General features: G+C 47.4%; 1 protein-coding gene across 1 annotated transcript; it reads left to right on the forward strand.

Moving 5' to 3' along the window:
* Positions 1-208: 208 nt before the first annotated feature.
* lhfpl4a (LHFPL tetraspan subfamily member 4a) lies at positions 209-23,463 on the forward strand. The gene is made up of 4 exons (XM_053850064.1): positions 209-1,232; positions 16,353-16,589; positions 17,255-17,271; positions 18,505-23,463. Exons 1-4 carry the CDS (start codon positions 824-826, stop codon positions 18,556-18,558), a joined length of 717 nt encoding a protein of 238 aa, XP_053706039.1. The 5' UTR covers positions 209-823; the 3' UTR covers positions 18,559-23,463.
* The last annotated feature ends 377 nt before the right edge of the window (positions 23,464-23,840 follow it).

Here is a 23,840-nt window from a genome sequence, read left to right on the forward strand (position 1 = left end):
CTCAGTCGTGGAAATGTGGCCAGCACTATAGTCAGGTAAATATGAAGTGCGATTCAATGAAGGCGCAGGGACCAGACGCTCGCCCCTGTTTACTGTCGTGCTTTGAAGACAAGTCGTGGATACGGAGTGAAAGGAGAGCGCGACGTGAGTGGAGGTCTGCGCGCAGACCGCGGGTGAGGAGGCGCAGGCGCGCTGCGGACGTGAGCGCGCAGACTCGCTGTCATCAGTACAACATCAGCATCTTCCGGGGGCGCGCTGAGGAGGCGGAGGACGGAGGGAGCGAGAGAGAGAGAGAGAGGGGAGACATCGTGGATGAAGGCTTCGACAGGGGGAGAAAAAAAAGGCTGATGATCATGGAGTCGAGGCGCGGGAGGATGTCGAGGAGCGGGGCTGCCGAGGTCTGACGCGGGCGATCCCACCAGGCTTTTGGCGGAAGCCAGGCAGAGGACGAGGGGGAAGCACCCCACGGATGAAGGGAAAAAACGGGGTCCACCGCTGGCGCCACAGACAAGCAGATCTTGGATGGTGATCAGGTGACGGACGAAGAGCTTTAACCCTCCGACGACTGTGAATTCAACAAGCCAGGTTGATGGATTTTGAAGCGTTGACGCTCGCAGCCTCCGGGATTTCGAATGACTGGTGCTGCTGCTGAACGATTCGCTCGTGGAACAGGTTTGCTATGATTTGCTTCAATGTAGCATCTCTCCCATTCATCTCGGTGACAGCGCCGTGGGGTTATGTAGGCCAAAGCAGGAACCATTTCAGATCATCTGGCAAGCGAGCCGTTTCCCTTTGAGCCGTCGCGATCCGCAGAGAGCAAAACATGTTGCCTTCCCAAGAAGCCTCCAAGATCTACCACGACAACTACATGCGCAACTCGCGCGCCATCGGGGTTCTGTGGGCCATCTTCACCATCTGCTTCGCCATCGTCAACGTGGTGGTCTTCATCCAGCCCTACTGGATCGGCGACAGCGTCAACACGCCGCAGGCCGGCTACTTCGGCCTCTTCCACTACTGCGTGGGCTCCGGGCCGTCGCCCAGCCGGGAGCTCACCTGCGTGGGCAGCTTCTCCGACTTCAGCTCGATCCCGTCCGGAGCCTTCAAGGCGGCCTCGGTGTTCGTGTTGCTCTCCATGGTGCTGATCCTCAGCTGCATCGCCTGCATGGCGCTCTTCTTCTTCTGCAACACCTCCACCGTTTACAAGACCTGCGCCTGGATGCAGCTGCTGTGCGGTAGGATTCTCCCCACTTTTATGATTACTATTACTGAGCCCCGATAAATCCGATTGCAGCCACTTTGAGTTCAACATATTGAGGATCATTGACACCAGAACAAAGAGGCGTTGCTTGTTACACCAACTTTATCCCCCCAAAAAGCGACTGTTTCGAATCTGCCCAAATGAAATAAAAATATATTTGACCATATAAACTATTCATCTTTGAACACAAAGTCAGATTCTATTAAAACTGGCATTTCGGGAGTGAAACTCAAGGTCTCCTTTTGTACTGATAGAGTGACCCTAAAACGCTCCAGAGTCAGTTGCTTTACAAAGGAACAAACGGCAACATGGCACACAGGTTGAGCCCTCTACCAATATCTCAGTGTAAAACAGCTCATTCCCTTGTTCTTATGAATAGATGAACTCATTGAACAAACACATTATATTGACACGAAAGGGTTTGCTGACTTGGACGTGTTATTTCAGCCCCTAGATCATATTTGGAAACCAGCAAAAAAAAACCCAGAAAAGTAAAACCCAAGTTGGAAAGCTGAATTGAAATGAATCAATGCGTGCAGGAGCTGTGTGAGCAGTAAAGGAAATGCTGGATGTGTTGCTTTTATGACCAGTGGCTGCTTAGCTGTGTCTGAAAAATCTTGTTTGTTTACTCATTATTATTATTGACTCATATATGATGAGACAGATCAACTGGAAAGTGGCCCAATATCACTAATGTAAAAAGGCGAAACAAGTCCAAACTTGGATCGGATTTCAGTGCAATTCCTTGTTTTAAAAATCAAAATGAGTTAATACATTTGCTGAAATGAATATGTAATACGGGCATTAACATGCGATTCTCTCAGAGGGGTGAATGCAAATCCATTTATAGAACACATGAGTTATCAAGCCTGGGAGCAGTGTGCTCTGAATGTAGCTGTCCCGTCAGACTCGTACACAAATGGTGAGACGTCTAACTCTGAACTTTGGCGGAGCTGCAGCACATTGATGGACGGTCAGTGTTGTGTGGTCGTAATGAAGCACAACTGTCAGTGTGACTTCAACAGTGACAAATGTTTCAGGAAGGATGGATGGTTGGGTGACATCTGTTGTACTATGTCATGTATTTAAGGTGGCACATGACTCTCTTCGTCCCCAACAGTTTCCTTTTATAAACTGACCTTGTAAACCGTAGACGTTTTCAGGGGAGATGCTCCAACAGAACAGCAGGATTCTGTGAATCCGATGCGACGCCTTGTGATGCCCTTGAACAGAAATCAGTCAATGTTAGGCCCACCTTAAATCTTTGGCTAACAAAATGCAAGAAATAGATCTGGACTCACACGTTCTTATTCATCAGGCAAGTAAGAGAGCGCTGTGCTGTGGTCACTGCAGACGGCAGGGACGATGTCTGTGTAGGGTCTAAGGATATGGAGTGCATCAGAGTCCGTGCCACAGCTTCCCAACTTAGCAACTGTGAACATAGGTACTTACTTTTATTGACCTTGAAGTGCTCAAAATGCACCCGCGTGTCCGCAGCTCCGCCTACAGAGCCGATCTCCTGGAGGACCGGAGACAAGAAGAAGCAGCTGAGACCAGCTGTGGTGTCGGAACACGTGGAAACGCGGCCAATAATGGCACATTTTGAGAGCTTCAATGTCAATAAAAGATGTGAGGAGTTGATGATTCCAGTTCAGAACGTTGCCCAGTGTGCTTCATGAGTCAGTCTCCACGCTGGAACCCGTTTTCCAAACTAGAAGTGATCCTCATGCATGTTTAAGCACCACTGACCTTTCTACGGCGCTCAATCTATTTTCCTTCTTACATGTAGTGGGTGGGGCTAATATTCCAGTGCACTCTTGAGTACGGAAATGACCTCAGTCTGCGCGTGTGTACCTACATACCTGTGTGGGTTCTTGTGTCAAACAAAGACGTGTCAAACTATAGGCTTGTGAGGGCCACATAAAGTCAGTCAGCTGGCCAGATTTGGCCCTCAGGCCTCGACTTCAACACAAACTGTGGGCGCTGCTGTCCAGCTGTCGCTCAATACCAAGGCATTGTCTTGTTGCAGCCCATGAGGGGTCCACTGCACTGAGACAGCAGGAGGCATTATTCACGCGGCTGAACGCGACCGACGGAGCTCTCCTGTAACAGTTGATATTCCGAGGAAGACGCCTGGCTGCATCTGCAGAACAAGCGGCTCCATCATGGCTTTATGCTGATCAGATGCTAATTTCATTCATGCTCATGGACTATGATGCGCAGTGGAGTTATGGATTCATCCTCCTGTGAGCGAGGGGCTTTATCTGTACAAGGCTGCATTGCTATTTTGAGGGATGATCAGGGGTCGATTGGATTACTGTTTTCAGGCAGGTAATGTTGTGCTTCCTGCTCGGGCGGGTGGATTACTCTTGCTAAAGCTGATGCACAACACACACAAGCTCATGCACACATGGGAAGTGTGTCTCTCTTGATGACAGGCGACTTTGACTTCGGCTTTTCAGCTGCGATAAAGAGTCAGGTGGATCGCGTGTTGTCACAGAGGAACGTTGCGCTGGCCTGCTACGGTGTTTGGGCCAGGCACTTGTCATGAATGGAGACTCTCACGTTGAGCGTTTTCTAAATGTTATCCGTTACCTCAAATGACATATTTTGCATGACGTCAATGAGCGTCCTTTTCGGCATTTGAAGAGGTTTTCTTAGGTTGCAAGTTTAAGAGCGTTTAAGAGCTGCGTAGCAGGTTGGAAAACAAGACAACATGACTCACAACACAGTCTGTAGAAGTGGTCCCTTGAGGATCTGCTGGTCCAGGAGCAACTTCAGGGTGAGATTTAAATATTGTCAACTGAAGATTAATCTAGGGATGCGCCGATATAAAAATTCTGGCCGATATCCGATGTTATTGTTTCTGGCAGAGATTATAAAAGTAAATTGTTAAGACTTGCAAAGTGATTTTTAATGTCTTCCCAGTGGAGTCTGACAAGTAACCAGCACATCTCTACTACTTTCTTTGTTGTTGACTTGTACGCTGGTACATTTTTTGGTTTGGTCATGTACTTGTTGTACGGGCTCTCGACTGCGCGGTGTTGAGCCGTTGCTTGGCGACCATCTATGCTGGTTTTTCAAATGACGCATCGTATTTGTGGTGTGAAAAAAACGTCCTCTCGGTTCAAACGCCACACAATCTGACGCCTTTGCGTAGTTGAAATGTGGCGCTTGATACACATTGACATAAACAAGCAACAAGATTTATATCATATATAACATATGTTGAGAATATCGGCCCATTTTCGCTTATAGGACCAATGCTGGTAATGGTATTAATGCCAACACAAGTAACATCCGACATACGAACTGCTCGACTTAGGTTCACCTGTACTTACGACCACGGCCAGGAGTTGCTTTTTTTTTTTTTTTTTTTTTTTAATTCAATGTTTGGCACTGCACCACGTAGCAGCCCGGCAATGCGTACGACAAATATGGCAGCCAGCCAGCACCGTGTACGACAGTTACAGCTGTAAACAGCTTGGTTTATAATAGTACTCAATAGAAAAAAGTATTGACATCGTGTATCCTATTCAGTAGTACCTCGCGTCGGGCATTTTGAATGGCTTAAGTCCAATCTGACTTACGACCGGTTGGTTGGAACCGATCTCGGCCATAAGTCGGATGTTACTTGTATATCGTCCATGCTTTTTGATGTTGTTTTACGGCGATGTTTCGGTCACTAGCAAATGAAATGGGACCTCAGATAGAGCCCTGCACAGGCCACTTTAGCCCCGAATGTGACTGAAGACGGCGAGCCATGACAACATCCCGTCCTCAGTGTTTGACACTACGCACATGCCCACAATCTAAAAATGCTTGTCTCAGTAACATGGCTGGTTCATCTCAAGGGGAGGCCACAGTCAAGTTCTGAACGCTATTATGGTGATACAGGCTGCATTCTTCCATCCAGCCTCCAGACATCTTCATCGAAGTGATAAATAGGCCGAGCTGGAATAGTGTGGGAGTCAGTATTCTGTACAGAAACAGTCAGCATGCTGAATGAGGAAGGAAAGTGAGAAAGAAAGAAAGAGAAAAAAAAAGGACACGGAGGCCGAGGTCAGCACTTTTTCTTTGAATTCATCTTTTGCTCAGCCTCATCTGCCCACTCCGTCTTCTTTTCTGCCGCGTCTGTTAAAAGAGCTCTACAATCGGCGCTAAATCAGAGGGAGCGCTTTGTAAAGTTCTCAAATCTGGAGTGGACCGCACCGTGGTCCTCGCAGCAGAGCTCGGCGAAACAGGACGCCCTTGCTGAGCGGAACGGTGACTTTGCCTCGTACGATCAATAGAACTATGAAGAGTGCTGCAGGTCGGTTATCAATAACCGGAGATCAATGGGCGTCGACTGAAGGGTCCCAGTCTTTCATCTCCACAGGACCATGATTGGTTTTTAATATCCGGTCCCATCCTCGGCAGGCTTCAATAAATAAACGCGTGTCAGGAACTGCTGACTGAGTTATCCGAAGACGACATTTTCCGCTTTTATCTAACTGCATATTGCCTTATTTTACGAGTTTGTTAAGTGCAAGGTGCCGCTGTCCTTGCGCGGGTGCTCACGCCGTGTGGCAGAGGTAACAGTCTTGGCTGTCGGCCTAATGCTGCTCAGCCACCTCGCAGGAGATCATTTCGTCATCTCCACGGCCCTGCTGGGGGAGCAGCACGTCCCCTGGCACGAGCCGTCCAAACGGACCGTCGGGGTTTTTGAGCTTGGTCCGGAATGAAAGGATATTTAGATAGATCAGCGAGTGTGTGATTTCTAAAGGTTAGTTCTTTACACTCACGCTCCACTTATTTTCCAACACGGGCCTGTGCCAGGGAACGACAAGCAAAATGGTGGACCAAAACCATATCAAAGGAACAAGATCTGCCTCGACTTTAGAGCAAAATAAAGCTTCAGAATAGAGCATTTTGTGTTGATTTCAAATCATCAAACTCAGCCAATGGAAGTGGCTCTGAGCTGCACAGACAAGTGAAGGTTTGAGAAACAAAAAAATCCCAGCAGCAAATATGTTGCATGGTTGGCTGACAGAACTGCTACTGTTGCTCCGGTCTGAGCTTCTTATTTTATCATTCACTTGTTGCAGATGACATTTGCGATCTTGTGACCCACAGGTCGCCATTTCAAGTGTGTTAAAATGAAAGTGTACTCCATGTTTCTCTCTGCCTCCCCATTGATATGCCACCTCTGTTCTAGTGATGGGCTGATGAGGCTTCATGAAACAGTGCTCTCATCTTCAGAGCCCACTAGATGGCGCTCTGTGCTTTAAAATCTTTGGGTTTGAAGAACCATTTCAATGAACCCTCACATCCTCCTCCTTCTGGTTTTCCTTCAAAGGGTTTTGTTCCAGCTGGTTGTGTCGGGTCGATACAGATGTTCAACACAACAGGAGCAGAGTGTGTGTCAAGGGTTCCTGGGTATTCTGAGTATGCAGCACTGAAGGGTAGGATACATTTAGGCCGATGATATAATGGGATCATTCGGATGCTAACTGGGCGCCTCCAACATCTCAGAGTGGCACGTCACTGGATGACAAGGTTGTGAGACGCCAGTGTCTCACCCCTCATTGCGTAAGTCATGCAGGTCAGACAGTCAGTCACACACTTGACAGCTCTTCAGCACAACACACAGTGAAGAAGCTGCCGTTTCCAGTGGCTACATGGGAAATGCTTGTCCAGGTTCACATGATCGAGCACCTATGGAACTTGAATCAACAGTCACCTGGGCATTTTAAGTCTTAAAGCTTCCAGGCTCATTGTTTCGCTCCTCTTTCTTCTTCCTGCATGGCGTCGTCCAGTAAACTGCCTGTTCTAGTGGAAACATCTTGCCCACTTCCTCTCCCATTTAGCTCATGCTCGCCGTCAGTCCTTCACGGTCTGACCCCGACTATTGAAATATTTAATAGAACTAAGCAAGACACGGGCCGCGTCACTCGGGACAAGCTGTCCTGCCATGAACGACCTGTCTGCGCCTCTGCAGGCAGAGTGTGTGTCTGTGTGCGTGTGTGTGTGTGTGAGAGAGACAGAGCATCTAAAAATGGAAGCAAGTTTCGGAAATACTTCACTGTAGGAAGGGTCAACAAGAAGTTTGAGGGCCATTAAAAGGTGATCCACGGTTTGCCAGCATCACATTATTAGACCTCCACAAACAGCCGGACGTGCCCAGACTTTCCAGTTCCTTTTCGACAATCCACGACGTGAATTCCAAAATGTCTCACCAGAAATCAAACATCATTGCTAGCGGCACGTTTTGCGTCATCAAACATTCATCTCTGAAATTTTAAAATATCTGTAAACCCCCATCTTCACTTGGTCTCCATCAAGCGTTCCAGTCAGGTTCCCGTCCCAACCGCCAACAATTTTGTGTTTGGGCTCCTCCCTCTTGGCGGTGTTTACCATAAAGTCCACATCCATTTTCACCGCTGCATGAATGTCGTCCACCGGCTTGGTTGACAGATTCGGCGTTCAATTGAGTCAGGTCTCACCTTCAGCTCTGGCGCCGTGGGCTGTGCGTCCCCCATAAGAAAGACTGGCGTGGGAGCAAGGCTTGCTTGTTGTTGCTCCTGAAAAGATCATCACAGCCACATAAGGTGCAATACATACCAAGTGACACCTCGTGGTGCGTTTCCACCGAGGTGGATATCTTGCCGTTTCACCACCGTAAGAGGTTGGGAAAGGCTCGGAACACACCCATGACTCGGCAGGGTGAGGAAGTGAGTAAGCAAAATGGGAGTCAAGATCAGACGGCAGCCATTTTTCTCAACCAGGGTTACTGAAAGTGACTAAAATCTGTCAGATATTTGTTGTTGAAACAACAGAAATATCAATAAATGTTGGCGGTGTTTCTAATGGTTTCATCCAATGCTGCTCATTGCCAGACGTGCAAACTTTCACCGAGATCCAGATCCATATCTTGATGAAGACAGACATCTGTCGGGAAAATGATATGTAGCTGTTAACAAACACAAGCAGGTCACATGGGAGGATACGTACTTGAGTCCTATGACACACCTGTTTTGGCGCCAACGTTGGACACAAAAGTTCACTTGAGAATAACGAAATTTGACGCCTTGAGTGAGACGTTTCATTCCACCAGACTACACTCCTGTCCCTCCCCCCACCTCAACTGACTCCGCCTGTCCCTCGCTGGCCACACTGCGTCCAACCTTGCTCAGTCTTTTTGCCAAACTTCTCTGGCCGGATCATCACCAGACGGCCTCCTGTCCTTCACCCCCTCGTAGCTCACCTCCCTATCTGTCCTCCATCTCACCGTCCCCTCAGATCCGCCGCCTCCATCCATCTTCCAGCCCCCCTGCTCGCCTCAGGATCACGGTGCCAAAGTCACATGGAATGTCATGTGTTGAATTTCGCTCAACAGTACCGGAGAAAACAAGCGTCAGATGCTCAGGTTTTGACAGGGATTCGCCTCAAAAGCGTTTTTCTGGTTGTTATTTTTTTCAATGAAAAGCACAGGTTCCCCATTCACAGCCAAATCCTGTGAATCCCGTAAGCTAAGGAAAACAGGAGCGTGAATGTGAGAGCGGAAGAAGGAAGGGGGGGAAGTGAATTACTGCAACTCAATGAATGGTAGTGGCCACACGCGCCGTGTTCACGTGAGAATGTAAGACAGCAGCTAAATGTGTATAAGATGGTGTGAGAGTTGAATGATTAATGAAAACTCCGAGTGTGTGTGTGTGTGTGTGCAGCCTCCACACGCTGCATGGTGTGTGTGTGTGTGTGTGTGCATGTTGTGTCAAGTGTGGAATCGCACCAATGCGTAGAAAAACGCGCCCACGTGCATGTGTTTCCAGCAGCGGCGGCTAAATAGATGCTGCAGTGGTCGAGTTAAATATAGAACTACAGAGGAGGAGAGCGAGCGACAGAGCGAAGCAGGGAGCGAAGCAGAGAGATTCCTGGGGGGATATCCTCGCCCCCCCCCACCCACCCGCCTCTTTCTCTGCATCTCTGAGATTTCTACACGGCTTTTCCCAACCAAAGGTGCATGTTTTAATTATCAGGCGCTTACTAAATAATTCCATAGTCACCGGGGTGCGTCTAAAAATAGCCTGGCAGCTGAATTATGGATTCTCTTGACCCTTTTCAGCATTGTCTGCGAGAGACAAAGAAGAGGCTCGATGAGATTCTGAAGGAAGCAGGATTCCTTTTTGTCTTCTCCAACTGATGCGCTGCTTCCGCGGACATTCCCACATGACAATGCCGGGGATCCCCCGCTCTCCCACACCACGGTGGAAGCTTCCGACACCGCTCTCCGTTCTGTCCCAGCCAGCACTGAGGCAGCAGAGAGAGCCTTGTTGCCTTCTGAACGTTGGTCCCAACAGGAGAGCACTTTAAATATTCAGTAGCAGGAGGAGGAGGGGGGGTTGATGCCCCGTGATTGATAGCAATGAAGAGTGCTTCTTCTAAATCATGGGGCCCGTGAGCCAAATCCATTCCGCTGAGTCGTTCTATACGGACGGCGGGAGCCTGGAGTACGCGGAGTAGTGCGGTAAACTGGAGTCATATGAAAACACACATAGCTCAACATCTCAGCCCTGAATCGATGATCTGTTCAGGATGCAAGGTGCTCCTGTTTCCTCCCACGATGACAGTAGGTGACAAGTGGGAAATCCCAGTTGTACAGACGCAACTCTAGGTTGGGGCAAAGAGGTCCAGGCGTACTTTCCCTCACGATCCACTAGCTCTTTTAGGGGGATATGAAGCTGTTCCCTGGCCTTCTGAGGGAGACAGCCGCTCCGGTGTGTCCTGGGTCGAGCCCAGAGCCTCCTCCCAGTTAGACATGCCAGGAGTACGGAAGATACCCCAGCCACTTGGGGGTGCATCTGCTATCTTGCTGTTTCAGTCACCACCTCAAGCTTGTGACCACAGGTGACAGTCGGAACGACTCATCAAGAGCTTTGCCTTTTGGCTCAGCTCATATTCCTCAGACATCCCTCATCTTTCCCTCACTATTGAACCAGACCCCCCGACTCTTGAATCAGGACGTTTTACTTCAGTCATTCAAACCAATGGAAATGTGAAGGACAAGAACAAAGCAAATGACAGCAGAGGCTCTGAATGCTCTCATGAACTGGTCAGTGGTTGAACTGGATGGATGAACAGCTGCGCGCTGATCCTTCAGACCATCACGGAACCACTGTACCAGAGCGAGATTAAGCATCACAATGAAACATGTAACAAATGCGGCAAATTAACAACACTAACAACCATCGAATGTGGAGCATAAGAAACACGCTCCTCATGAATCATTCATTATTGACTATCTGCTCGCTGTGTCCTGGTTAGAAGACGTCCCTCACACATACAGACCCGCTCCAGCCCTCTGCAGCCAACTGTGGACGGGTCCATATCATGAGCACAAATCAGGTTCTTTGTTTGGCCTAACTTTGTACCAGTGGAGAGGAGCTTGAGCTTGGTAGCTTGAATAATAGTTCCATTTGGGAAGGTTGCTTGTTGGCGTCTCCTCGGCTTGAAACATTTTCATCATTTTCTTTCTTCAACTTTCCTTTTTCCAAGTGTTTCCAATGTGCCAGTGGGTTTGGAACACGAGAACGAACGCGCCAAATTGACTTCACAGTCTGTAAAACGATTGTAAGTCAAGCCATAGTCGGGAAGGGTCAAGAGCAGAGGAGGAATAAAGCGGCTCCATGCCAAGTGGACCAGGGAACCTCAGTAGTAGCAGCATCCTCTTAAGTGCCCTCTCAGCAATATCACTCACCCGACTGAGCTGGTCCAATAAAAAGTGTGTATATGAGCGCTCAGACGTGTCCATTAGTGAGATTTAGGAGGACAAGGGAAGGTCTAGACGCCATGGTGGAGGGGAGGGCAGCTGGATTGCATTAGACGCTGGAGACGCTGAGCTCTAATGCAGTTACGCTCACACCCTACTCCACTGCTTCCCCTCCGCAAGGCCAGACCCAGAAGGGCCAAAGTCAGTCGCGCTTCACATCTGCCCTCGCTGCTCTCTTGTTGTGCTCATGTTTTGCTTGCTCCCTCCGTCCAGCTGGGGGCGCTGTGTGTGGAACTGGCATTGCGATGTTGCGTCTGGTCACCGGTTACATCGACACATCACAATAAACATTGTGATATTTGCGGGTTTTTTTTTTTTCACTTGACTAACACGCCACAGGTTCAGTGCCCTTGTAACTTCAAAAATCCGAAATAGATAGCTCCTGAAGTGAAGGGTTCAAAGTATGCAATATGAGAATGAGCTCCAAAGCGTTTGCTGAATGAAGCGCAGGGCCGTGTCTGCCGCCGTTGTGGGGGTTACACAGTGAGCACCAGAGACAAGCTGCGCTTGAATCATATCCCTGGTATTTATAGTCCTCTTATATAATCATTTTTTGGATGGAATAAAGGGGAAAAAAAAGTGTAGACGTGATAAGAAAGTCTGACAAAATAGTTATGTAACAGGTCCTGAAATAGCTTTGGTGAGCTATAAATAAATGTGGGCGCTGTATATTTAACTGGCAGGATCACCACTGGGTCCTGCGACTGTTGTTCCCAATGTTATCATTAGTTTGATTCGCTTTCAAGCCGCCTGTCGAACGGCTGACAGCCTGCGATAGAGAGGAATGACAGGGGGCGATGAACTGAGATGGCGGTGATGTGCAGAGGTTGAGCAGCCGAGTGGTTTTTTTTTTTTTTTTTTTTTAAATCTTGAGTTCCGCTCTCTTCCGCGTGATCGGTTGGATCCCGCCACTCGCAGCCTTTGAAGATCCTCCTCTCCATGATCAGAGCGTGGGGTCTGGAGAGAGGAGGAGGGGAGGAAGGAAGAGGAAACACCCCAACTACTTCAAAGGCCGAGTCTTGGGTTGTAGGAAGGTGGCTACTATTTTTAGCTGCTCGTGCCCACTTCTGCATGAGGAATGGGCGAGCATTGCTTCTTGTTGGACCACTTCCCGAGTGCATCAAAAATGCATGTCATTGATGACTCGTAAACACTTGTGAAAAAACCTCTACCACAGGTCAAAGTGGGGCCTTAAAGAAGGCTTTCTTTGCTGGCAACCATTTTGGTTCATGTCAGTTTGTCGCGGATATGAGCGGCTGCGGGGCGCTGAGATCTATGTTCCCTGTCCAGCCCCATGCTGCTCGCCTAATTTGAACTGGGACTGTCCCTGCCCTCTCTGGAATAATGGGGGATGATAGAATTGGCCCCTGGTTTCTGAGGTAAGCCCCGTGTAGGGGGTGGAAAAAGTATATGGGGGATACAGTTTGTAATATGTATCTCCTGAGTTGCAACAAAAACATGTGACGCTAATAAAACAAAGAGTGAACAACAGCAAAAGCACATGCCAAAAGAGAAAAAGCAATGCCTGCGATAGCTTAGCAAAGCACAAGGCCTGGAGAACGGGAAGTAACTGGAGGCGTGAGGTGACCAGGTAAGAGTGGCAGCAGAGTGCAGCTTCACACACATTCTCGCTCCTAAAGCGTCAGATATTGCGATCCGGAGTGACGCCGGAGTCAGCTGTCTACGTTGCGTCTTCAGGATTTCGCCTTTCAATTGAATCACCTCAGGCAGCGTAAAAATAGAGCGCGGCTGTGGCGAGGGTTAAGACAGAGGGGGCTCTTGAAATTCACCTTCATGTCGAGGGAAAAGTTTTGAGCCTGAGACATGAAGAGTCTATTATGTTTCAATATAGTCACCTCGGTCACCTGACCAACCCTCTGCAGAAGCTCATCATCACCCTCAAATCTCTGGAACTCAAGCTGGTTTTCCAGCCTGGCAAGAGGTGGAAGTCACTGGGTGAGTGAGAGAGGAGTTCGTCGGCACTGGGCTGGTGTGGACTGGTACGTTGCACTGCGTCTCCTCTGTGAGGTGCAGCGATAGCCCCTCTTATGCATAGCAAGTGGTCCACACTTGTAGCTCACGAATCCTTGTGGTGACCCCTAGCGTGACCTTGGGGACACTGGATCCAGAGAAATTCCTTTGCGTCAACATGTATAAGGAACGTCTGAGTTCGCCGTCCACATTGGACACAAACGTCCACTTTGTTGACATGCGACACCTTGGGAGTGAGAATGTGTTCTCCGCGGCTCCTCCGCGTCTTTAAAAGTGCTAACAGGTCCACTACAGGACGGAAATGAAATCCGAGATCCACTTCTTTCGCCATGGCTCACCATTTTCAAATCACATTATCGAGTCGGGATGCTCATCTGGAGGTCCCACTTTCTGCTCGCCGGCCTGGTGTGGCTATTTCAGTCCGGAAACTCAAGACAAAAGAGAGACAGAAAATTTCCACGAGGGTAAGCAGGCTGGTAAATGAGCCGCCCTGAGGTTGGACGCTTGCGTCCACTGGGATCGGCTCCGGTTTCTTGCCGTCTCATTCCCTGTCAGGCACCGAGACATTCATCAAAAATCAATAAAACGCGTTACCTGACGACCATCACTCAGCTCACGAGTTGATCATCTCTCATTGATGTTAATATCCCATACAGAGGCAATAAAAGAAGCTAATAACGTGGAGATTTCCCAGGACCATTCGCTCCATTGCTCTTCAAAGCTCTCATTACTTAAAGCCGTATCATCTTGATCTGCTTTCTCATTACACGCTCTCTTTAGGGCTGGAATCTTTCTGTCAGAGGAGCCGTCACTTTTTTTCTGCATCTCAGCTTGAAATGCCAGGTTTTTTTTCCCGCGTACGAGCCGCCGGGTTCCTCCAGTTTGTCCTGCGACGGAGGCCGAGCAGTGGACCTGAGCTCTAACTCAGCCCACCACACACTGCAGCGACATGCCACGCGTGGAAGATGGTGTGCGCGAGGAAGCAGAGCGGTAAACGGCAGGTCGGATGTGCGAGTGGAGAGGGAGTGTGACGCCTGCCATGCATGTTCCTGTCTCCCAGAGGAGCCAGGGCTTTACTTACAGGCCTGCAGGCAGCAGATCACTGCTATTTAAACAGCGCCAGCGAGCAAAGGATACGGCACCATGGGCTCCCCAGCGACGCTCCCTTCAATGAGATGAATGAGCATAGGTGCCATGTATGGATTTCCATTTTTGTTGTGGTGCTGAAATGGCATGTAAGGAATTCCCTCAAGAGCGTCGTGTGCACTTGTGTTTGTGTCACGTCCCCTCAAGTCTGCCGTGTTTACGTGTGTTCCATCCTTCGGTTGCACTCAGCCAGAGGTTCAAGTGCAATAATGACGCGCTGCAGACATATTGCTTTCTGCTTCAAGTGTTTGCTTATGAAATCAAACTGTTATTTGAAGCCCCATAACAATAGATGGACATTTCTATCAGATCATATAACCCTTGTTTGGAATACAACTTTATCTCTAATCCAGCGATGGGCCTATTATATCAGTATTTATGACTGGAAATCTGGGCTCCACGTCTGTAAACACAGTCCAAGTCGTGGGCTGAACCAGATCTATATTCGTTTCATCATCTTTACACCGGAAATAAACTGAAATACAGTCCAATATCTTTCATTTTTGGAGGGCAATTTTAGCATTAAGCTCAAACATAGAGCCACCGTCCCTCATTCCTCATAATTTAAAGGTTTCCTGAATAATTCTTGACATTTCTAATCTAGTTTTTCATGCATTAGAAATGAATTTTGAGCCAAATATTGATTTATTTAAAGCTTTTCTGGACCACTTATAAGTTACAACAGGCCCCTGTTCCCGGAGTTTGATGTTACTCAGGTATAAATAAGTACATTTTATTCTTATATATGATCTTTGATTTCCCATTTTATTTAATGAAGTGAAAAAACCCCAAATAAATCACCATATCTATGTTATATTTTTGTTTGTCTGGCTTCCATTTTCTGGCTTTTTCCTTCCACGGCAGGCCAGCGTTTCACTCAGATTGGTGGGTCAGTGCTGATCCAAGCAGAAATGTAATGAGAGCTGAGTGAATGGCGGAGTGTAATTTCCCCTCATGATCAGACACTTTTATCAGTCTGCTCACACTGGGAGAGCCGCAAGAATCAAAGGGAGACAAGCTCGGCTGTCTTCCGGAGCCAGGAAGCAGCGGGCAGCAGCACGGTTTGGCTGCAGCGCCGCAACCCAGCAAAGCTCTGGTCACTTTCAGGGAGTTGGCGCAACGTTTAGTGATACTACAGACATATTGGTATCTACAAATCGTGTGACAAACTTTCATGTTGCTGTAAAAACTGTAACATTCACCAGACTTAGATATATTTTCTACGTCCGCCCCGTGGGTCCCTCCCAAGCTGTGTGTCTGAGTGTGTCGTTGGAACTCACTACTGCCGCCTACTGTTCAATAAAGTTCATCGCAAACATGAACTACATTGTTAAAATAAATAAAACCCACTCTCGGTTTTCGAACGTCCCAGACTTCGAACAAATCGGAGTTCGAGATTTTTTTGCTTCTGATTTCGAACGAAAATCCAGAACTGGAACGCCCCCAAATAAAGCCGGAAAAAACATAACGTGCGCGGACCGATCAGCTGAACCACAATGTGCTTTGTTATTGTGTATAACGCAGCCCCTGTATGCAGACGTGTCCCGTTAGCTACATTCACTGACAGTTTTTTCTTCATATTGAGGTGTAAAACCTTTCCTGTCTCCACACTGGACCGTGGTAGAGTGTCACAGGGGAGGTGCTGGAGCGCTCACTCCAGGGTTTGATGTCCTGTTGTGGGCTGGAGCTGGGACAGGGATGAGGCGAGTCTGGGACAGAGCGTGACTTGGTTTATGACTTTGTCACAGCCAAACTGCACAGAAGCGCACATTCAGAGCTGGACACGCACCGGGCACCTCTTCACTTCTGGAGAGACGTCACTCACTCTGCAACCCCTCCCACATGCAGCGGCCACACACATAGAGGAACAGCCACCTGCAGCAGACACTCTACATTCACTCCTACAAAAGACTATTTTAAGGCTTGGAACACATTATTTCTTTTGTATTGGGGAAAAAAATCGATTCCGATTTCGAACGAATCACTTCTCGAACTGAACTGTGGTGGAGAACCGAGGTTGGCTTGTATTAGTAATAGCAATAGCAATAAAGCAATGCGGAGCCGCATGGAATGCTGTAGATATTCTAGCGTCAGACAGATTTCCATGAAAGGATTTAACTGAGAGCAAGCTTCCCTGTGCTCCCGCAGGAGTGTGCCTGGTGCTGGGCTGCATGATCTTCCCCGACGGCTGGGATGCCGAAGTGATCCGGGACATGTGTGGAGAGCAGACAGGGAAGTACTCCTTGGGCGACTGCTCCGTCCGCTGGGCCTACATGCTGGCCATCATGGGCATCCTGGACGCCCTCATCCTCTCCTTCTTGGCCTTCGTCCTGGGCAACCGGCAGACAGACTTCTACCTGGACGACTTGCAGACAGACAACAAAGGTGAGACAGCATCACGCAGCCTTTCACTGTGAAACTTGAGATGAGAGAAGGCCGTGCCTCTTGATCCCCTGGAATAGTATACCTTCATATACCTGTATTTCTGTTGCAACTGGGTTCATATTTCAACCCTCAGCTGCTGACTGTCTTGGTGTCTCCGAACCGAGCGGGTCTCACTGGAGCCTGCCATAAAACATGAGGCTCTAATACACAGCCAGATCAACAGTGAGGAGTGTGAGACATCTCCGTCCTCCCCTGGTCTGTCTCCGTGACGGTTTCCATGGCAACATTCCAGCGCACAAGTGTGTTGCTCTCTTATCTGATTAACCTCAGCAACTCTGATTTCATACATTGAAAGCATGTGATGCTTCATCAGCTGCGGAAAGTTCCCGCACACGTTTGCGCACATGAATGCCCCGGTGGAATCTTTTATCTCCGGGACATGAGTCTGCTCACAGCGACCAACTCTCATTGAGGGTTGTGGGTGACCCCCAAGAACATGTCACGACATCACGACACACACATGTGTGTGACACAAACAGCAGCGACACAATCATCCATGGAGACGCTGGTGTCCTTACACCGGTTCAGCCTCCAAACACGTCCGCTCTGCTGTGTTTTCACCATTTGGCCCCACTAACTTTCACGTTCTGTTCTTGTCTCCGCAGATTTTGCTGTGTCAAGGGTAAGTTGACATTTACTTGTTAATGTGTTACACAGTCCTGCGCAGAGGCTCATGAGGCAAGTTCAGGTCACATTAGCTGACTGTGGTGTGATCAACTATCCTGGCCACCCAGCACTGCTGAGCCATGCGGCGCTGAGGGGCAGGCGCCTTCAAAATAAAAGGCCTTGTTGGAATACAGAAGCTGGATGAATAATTCAGCCGTACACCAGAAAGGGCACTTTCACATCCCGAAGCGTTGGACTGACAACACCACCAAAATGACCCAAACCTTTCCACTTCTTTTGCTAGTGATGGACTTGTGAGGCTTCATGAAACAGTGTCATCATGATCAGAGCTCAGTCGGTGACGCCGCCTGTTTAAAAATGAAGTGAAGTTTGATTGACATGTTTGTTCAACCCCCGAAAAATTAGAGTAGAGACTGCCATCTAGTGGGCTCTCAAAGTGACGGCACTGTTTCATGAAGCCTCATCAGCCCATTGCCAGTGGAAAGCCTCTTTTTGTGAAGAATGAAAGAAGAATGAAGGCCAGCTAGAACTTGCAAATGAGTTCTCAACCTCATTTGGTGAGAGACGCACATCATTGATCCTATGAGCCTTTGTTAAGAACACTGATACTAGTGACTAGTCACTAGGACTCCACTCCCAGCAACCGAGGGTCGAATCATTTTTTCACAAATGTACTCTTTAATGGTCTGGGCAAAGTGCTCGCCGGGGGCCATATGTGGCCCGATGCTGCATATTGCTCTTTTGATGTCACACTGAAACTATAACTAATATTTCGTCATTTTTTGTTCCACCACCACTTCAGCAGTAAATGTAGCATGTTCTTTTTAATGGCCATATTTGTGTGTTTTTCAAGGAATATTGAAAATATATTTTGAAATAAATATTGAAAATATATTTTTTATCTTTGAACATCCAGTCCATAGTTATGTTTATTCATTTTCAAATTATGAAATGAAAAAAAATCAATAGGTTTCATGGCATATTCACACCTCTCAATATCCTTCTTACATTTTCTCTTCTCGGTTGTCCTTGTTACTTATATATTTTGGATATTTTTCCGTCATGTTTTGTCTCTTTTGGCATGATGGCCCCTCACAACCGGCCCTATAGGAAATGAATGGCCCACCTCTGCCTTTATGCGCTGTGTTTCTTCAGTCCTGGAGGAGCACAATAGTGCCCCTTTAATCCGGTGCTTCCTTTTGGTGGTAACAACATTTCTCTGTTGCAGATTGAAGTTCGAGACAGAAGAGAGCCGCGGTACGGCGTGCAGCGTCTTCACTGAGGGAGGCGGGGCCAGTGGCCGCTCCTCCACCCTTCTACGATCAGGATTTCACTCTCCATCCATGCAGATCCATGTGTACAGGATTCTATAGAAAACAGACGACGAAACACACTGGGAGAAACTATATTTTGGAGAAAAAAGTTGTACAGTGCATTTAACACTTGGCTTTCTCAATAATTACCTTTATGAAAAAAAAAAAAGATTTACTGTATTTAAAGTCTTGGTTTTGTGTGAGAATTTCAACCCTTGAGAGGAAGGCCCATGACGCTCACCTCTTATTTCATTCATTTGAGACCTTCGGTTTGTGTGTCGTGTGCATCCGCCGCTTCAGAGGTCTCTCGAGGTTCCTCCCTGAAAACATGCAGCCAGTTGAGCAGGAAGCACCTCGACAGGGACTCCCCTCTGAGGACTGTGAAGAATGGAAAGACGTGACCCCCTGCCCACATTTGCAGCTTTACAGAACCTAACATCTCTGGGAGATTCTCTACTGTACATACTGAACTATGTAAATAACCGCTGACTCAGACAGCCGACGACAAAACCTCATCTGATCCTTCTGATGAATTGGCTTCAGAATTTCTACCTTTGTTTTTCCTGGAGCTGGACGCCGTTTCCTCGCTGACAAGGGAGGAAACATGAGCTGAATATTTCATCTTTGAAAGAGAGAAGTTCTTCTGCTCTCACAGCGGCCGTTAAAGTCGAGCTGGAAAATCACCTTTTGTAGGAACGGAAACAGGAAGCTGGAGAGTAAAATATAATAAAGGTCAACAAGTGGACTGAAGTTAGCACGCCATGTTTTGGATACAACTAGCTACAACTACAACTACAAAAAATGGCAGAACAAAACGTATTGGGCTGAAGGATATAAATAGCACTCTTTGAGGTAAAAGTGTCCCTTTTTTCAAAAGTCTCCTCCGCTCTAGTTGAAGCACAAACATCCATCGTCTTTCTCACATCTGCCTGCACGCATCGCAGTTCTCCAGATGAGTTCCTGACATATATAATCTCAACTTGCTCGCCTAAAGGAAAGGGCGAAGCTTGAAATTATATATGTTTTTGAAACTGTATTTCAACAGTGTGGGCCACACAAAATGACGTAGAGGGCCAGGTTTGGCCCCCGGGCCTTGGGTTTGACACTAAAGCATCGGATTAGTTACATTACCTCACCACTGTTTTTCAGTCTGTCGGGTAATCTGCGAGATTATCGACAGCCGTCAACTTTCATTCCAGCTCGACTTTAAAGCAGCGCCTGACGGTGTTTGCGCTGTGGCGCCTGGGCAGAATGTTTTCTTTCACTATTTTGTAACAAGACTCTCACAAACCTGCTTTCCTGTGTGCAGTTTACTCCAGTTCATGGTTCCAGCAAACAGTGGTCCGTTTACTCTGCAGATGTCTTAAGACTGCGTGAACATGGCTGGCGACCTGGCCTTCTCTCACAGGGAAGCCACAAGTGCCGCCAATGTCTTAAGGTGATGTCACTTATTTGCCTCTTGTAACAGGTTTTACGGTAAAGAAGCCCTGGAATAATCTGCTTAGAAACATGAGAGGCGACTTTTTACCAACAAATACGAGCCGGCATGATCAATACGGGTCATGTAGCTGAAGGGTGAACAAGGACTGAGGTAGTGACTCCTGGAACGTCCTTCAGAAACACCGTTTTCCCTTGAAAAACCTTGTTATGAACTCGCCACTGTCATTGTCAGGCTGAACAGTAGCAGGATCGATTGCCTTGTTTTGTTTTTCATGTCTTAAAAGTGCGCAACAGCCCACGTGGCATGCCAGACTTGCTTCGACTCACTAGTGTTCTAGCGGGGTGTTTCCAGGTCAGTGCAGTAGGTTTCACAAGCGTAAAGGAAACAGGCCGATCCATTGTCAAGCCGCACAATACTCGCGTTTAAGTGCTTTAAGGCTGCGTCCCGAGGGGCAGAGAAGTAGAGGCCTGACTCTCCAGAGCCATTTATACCACACCTAACACTGTACATGCTTCTACCGAACAAGACAGAGGGGCCAAACCTTTGTTCATACCCAAGTTACGACACGTCATGAGGACAGGACTGGGTAGGTGTGCAACAGCATGAACCTTGAGAGGATCGTGTCGGTGCCAGGACGAGCTAAAGCTCGAGCGTTTGTCATAGACTTGTCAAACCGCAGAATACCAGAGTGAAAGCAAGATCCAAAACTAGAAACCTTTGCCAAGCAGCTTCAGTGGCAACGTGTGCTTCAAAAATAAACAATCCCTGATCCAAATGCCAATGTCGGGAATCGTCCCCCATCATCCTCCAATGTATAAACGCTAGCTAAACAATAGGAGCCCATGTTGCGACGAAGGCGTAGACGGCTCAGAATACAATGCAGCTATGCTGCGTTCTAAACAATCCCTCCTTTTAAAATCGGGAATTTGAACAACAACCAATCGTCTTTGACCTCAGTGCCACCTGTGGTAGCCACGCCCCGATTCCCAGCTCTCAATTATACTATGTAGCGTTGTTGACGTGACAGTTGACTCGTGCCTGTTGGATTGTTGCACGACAACAACAACAATGTAGCATCGGAGACGAACGTGGCACCAATGATGTTGAGAGACTCCTGTGTGCGTGACAAGAAGCTGTCGCTACGGGGGCCTTTCTTCCTCCCGCCAGGTCGTTGGACCTGTACCACCTGAGCAGCAGAAGCACGGCATGTCTTTACTCATGACTCACAACCATCGAGACCGATTTTACAACTGAAATGGACACGAATTTGAGCGAGTGTGTCGGGATTTCACGTTTCTGTGCTCCGAAACTGTTCGGGTTTCCTCTGTTGGCTATTGCGGGATCGACGTTTTCCATGATCATTTCCGAAGATTGCACTGGCTCAGACGTCAGCGTGGCGATTTTTTATATCCCACACCGTGACCGAGACATATCCAGAGACGGCCGTGGTAGTTTGGGAGCGCTTCACCGGCCCAGGACGCATTTTGTAACAAGTCTTTTATGCTCATCTAAGAAATAGCAAAACCCTGAGACCTGGCTGCTTAAGAGAAGCATCCATGCCGAGCGTGAGGTGCGGCGGGGCCTCCTCTGTGGGGACCTTGTTCCTGAGGACTTGAACTGAAAATGACCTTAACAAGGAACTGACAACGTGTTAACCCTGATGAGCACATATTTGTACCACTCCAGGTGCCTCTAAGAACTTTAGTTCAGACGTGGTGCAGAACCAGCAAAACAAGTAGTGAATCTGTAGTTTTTGTACCGAAGGCTACACACTTGGACTTAGCAAGACTGGCTTTACCGAGGGCTCGAGGTCAATTCAGTTTTAATAAAAGTTGATTTTACTCTCTTGAACGAAACAGTTGGGTGGATTCACCTCAGTCTTGAAGCGTTTGTTGATGGAAATGCTGGACTCCATTGAGGATCATGCAATATCTTGGATCAAGGTTTGGTGACGGCAAAAGGAGAACAATAATGTCGGGAAACTATGTTTCGACAATGACTGAGGATGTGTGAAGTATTTGGTGGAATCCAACTGTATTTAATAAAACGCTCTTTGTCTCTCTCTCATTGCTGAACTTGTAGTAAAGCAGCAACCCCCCCACAAGAAACACTTTTAGTCGCTATTTTGTTTGTTTATTTGAACTATATGCAGCTACGACTAATACTTCTTTGACTATCCTCCTGTACTAGCAGTTCAAATGAGCCTGGCGTGATGGGAATTATCGATGGGGCTTCATGAAACAGTGTCCTCATTCTCAGAGCCCACTAGATGGCGCTCTCTGCTGTAAAATCTTAGGATTCAAACAACCATCTCAATGAAGCCTCACACCATTTTTTTAAACAGAGAGCGTCACCTACTGAGCCCTGATCATGACGTCACTGTTTCATGAAACCTCATTTCTGAATCACTAAAACGGGCTAATGAAGCTTCATGAAACAGCGTCCTTGTTTTCACAGCCCACCAGATGCTGCTAACACAAAAGTCTTAAACTGAGAGCGCCACCTATTGAGCCCTGAGAATGAAGCTTCATAAGCCCATTATTGATGGTAATGTAAGTACTAGCTGATGGGCTGATGAGGCTTCGTGAAACAGTGTTGTCATATTCAGTGATGCTCTCAGTTTAAAAATGATCAAACTGGTTAACAACCAAAGGTTTCAGAGCAGAGAGTGACACCTAGTGGGCTCTGAAAATGAGGACACTGTTTCATGAAGCCTCATCACAAGTCGGCACCATTGGTTCTTGAATGGATCCTGCTTCATAGAAGTGAAGTTGCTGTGATGTAGTCAGTCCCCAGTTGGCTATAGACTGGATACAAGTTATTGACAGGTTTAGTAGTTTTATTTTTCCATATACACTGAGGAACAACCCGATTCAGAGGGAGAGCGAACTGGATCACCAAATCCTCCACACAGGCCTTACCATGAGAAGATGTTGCCAAAATATCATTGACTATAGTTATCACGCGTTAACATGGGGATAAAAAAAATATTTTTTGTTTTGTATTACAAAATAATTATATACTGATATTTGTCAAGTACTTCTGATGAGATACTTGTTTTATGTGTTGCTACAGAATTGTTCCTTTCTGTTTTCTTTGTATGTATCTTTGGTATGATGATCGTTGTCGCGTCACATCAAACGAAAAAAAAAACATCTCCTGTTTTGGTCTCAAGAAAAACGAAAGACTGATGGTTCAAGTCTCAACACCGTGAAAAAAAAGAGAAGAGATTTAAAAAAAAAAAAAAAAAGCTGTATAAAAGTCTATTTATAAAGTTGCTTGATAGTGAAGAGATGGAGTCTGAAAGAGGCTTTTTATGACGACATGCTGAGTTTTCATTTTCAAATTATAATGTCTGATTAATTCCTGTTTGTGAATAATATTACGACTCACCATGATGATGATGATTTCTGTTTCTGAAACACGTTTTGAGAAGGTCAAAATAAAGATATTTTACATTCAAAAGTCACAGTTTTTCAGGTTTTTTATGGGTCTGTTTATGGTTGCTCTATAGCACTCACTGAGCACCTTTGAGGAACCAAAAAAAAAAACCCAGGTGCAGCCTCACTTGACTGGTTTCTACAGCTCATGTGCTGGAGAGAGGAGTCTTGACTGAGTTTGATCCTCTACAGCTCTAGAACAGCGACTCATGGAAGAGACAGTTACAGCGTCACCCTACCTTTTCTCCAAACATCTGAGGGTTGGCTTTCAGTCCGGGCCAGATTTCTTCTTGTGAGGTGACGGTGACCTGAAACTTCACGAAGCAGAGGATGCCACGGATTATGGTGGTGAAAAAAAGGGCAGATTTGA

This window comes from Synchiropus splendidus, chromosome 18 (genome assembly GCF_027744825.2).
Source record: "Synchiropus splendidus isolate RoL2022-P1 chromosome 18, RoL_Sspl_1.0, whole genome shotgun sequence".
Taxonomy (NCBI): Eukaryota; Metazoa; Chordata; class Actinopteri; order Syngnathiformes; family Callionymidae; genus Synchiropus; species Synchiropus splendidus.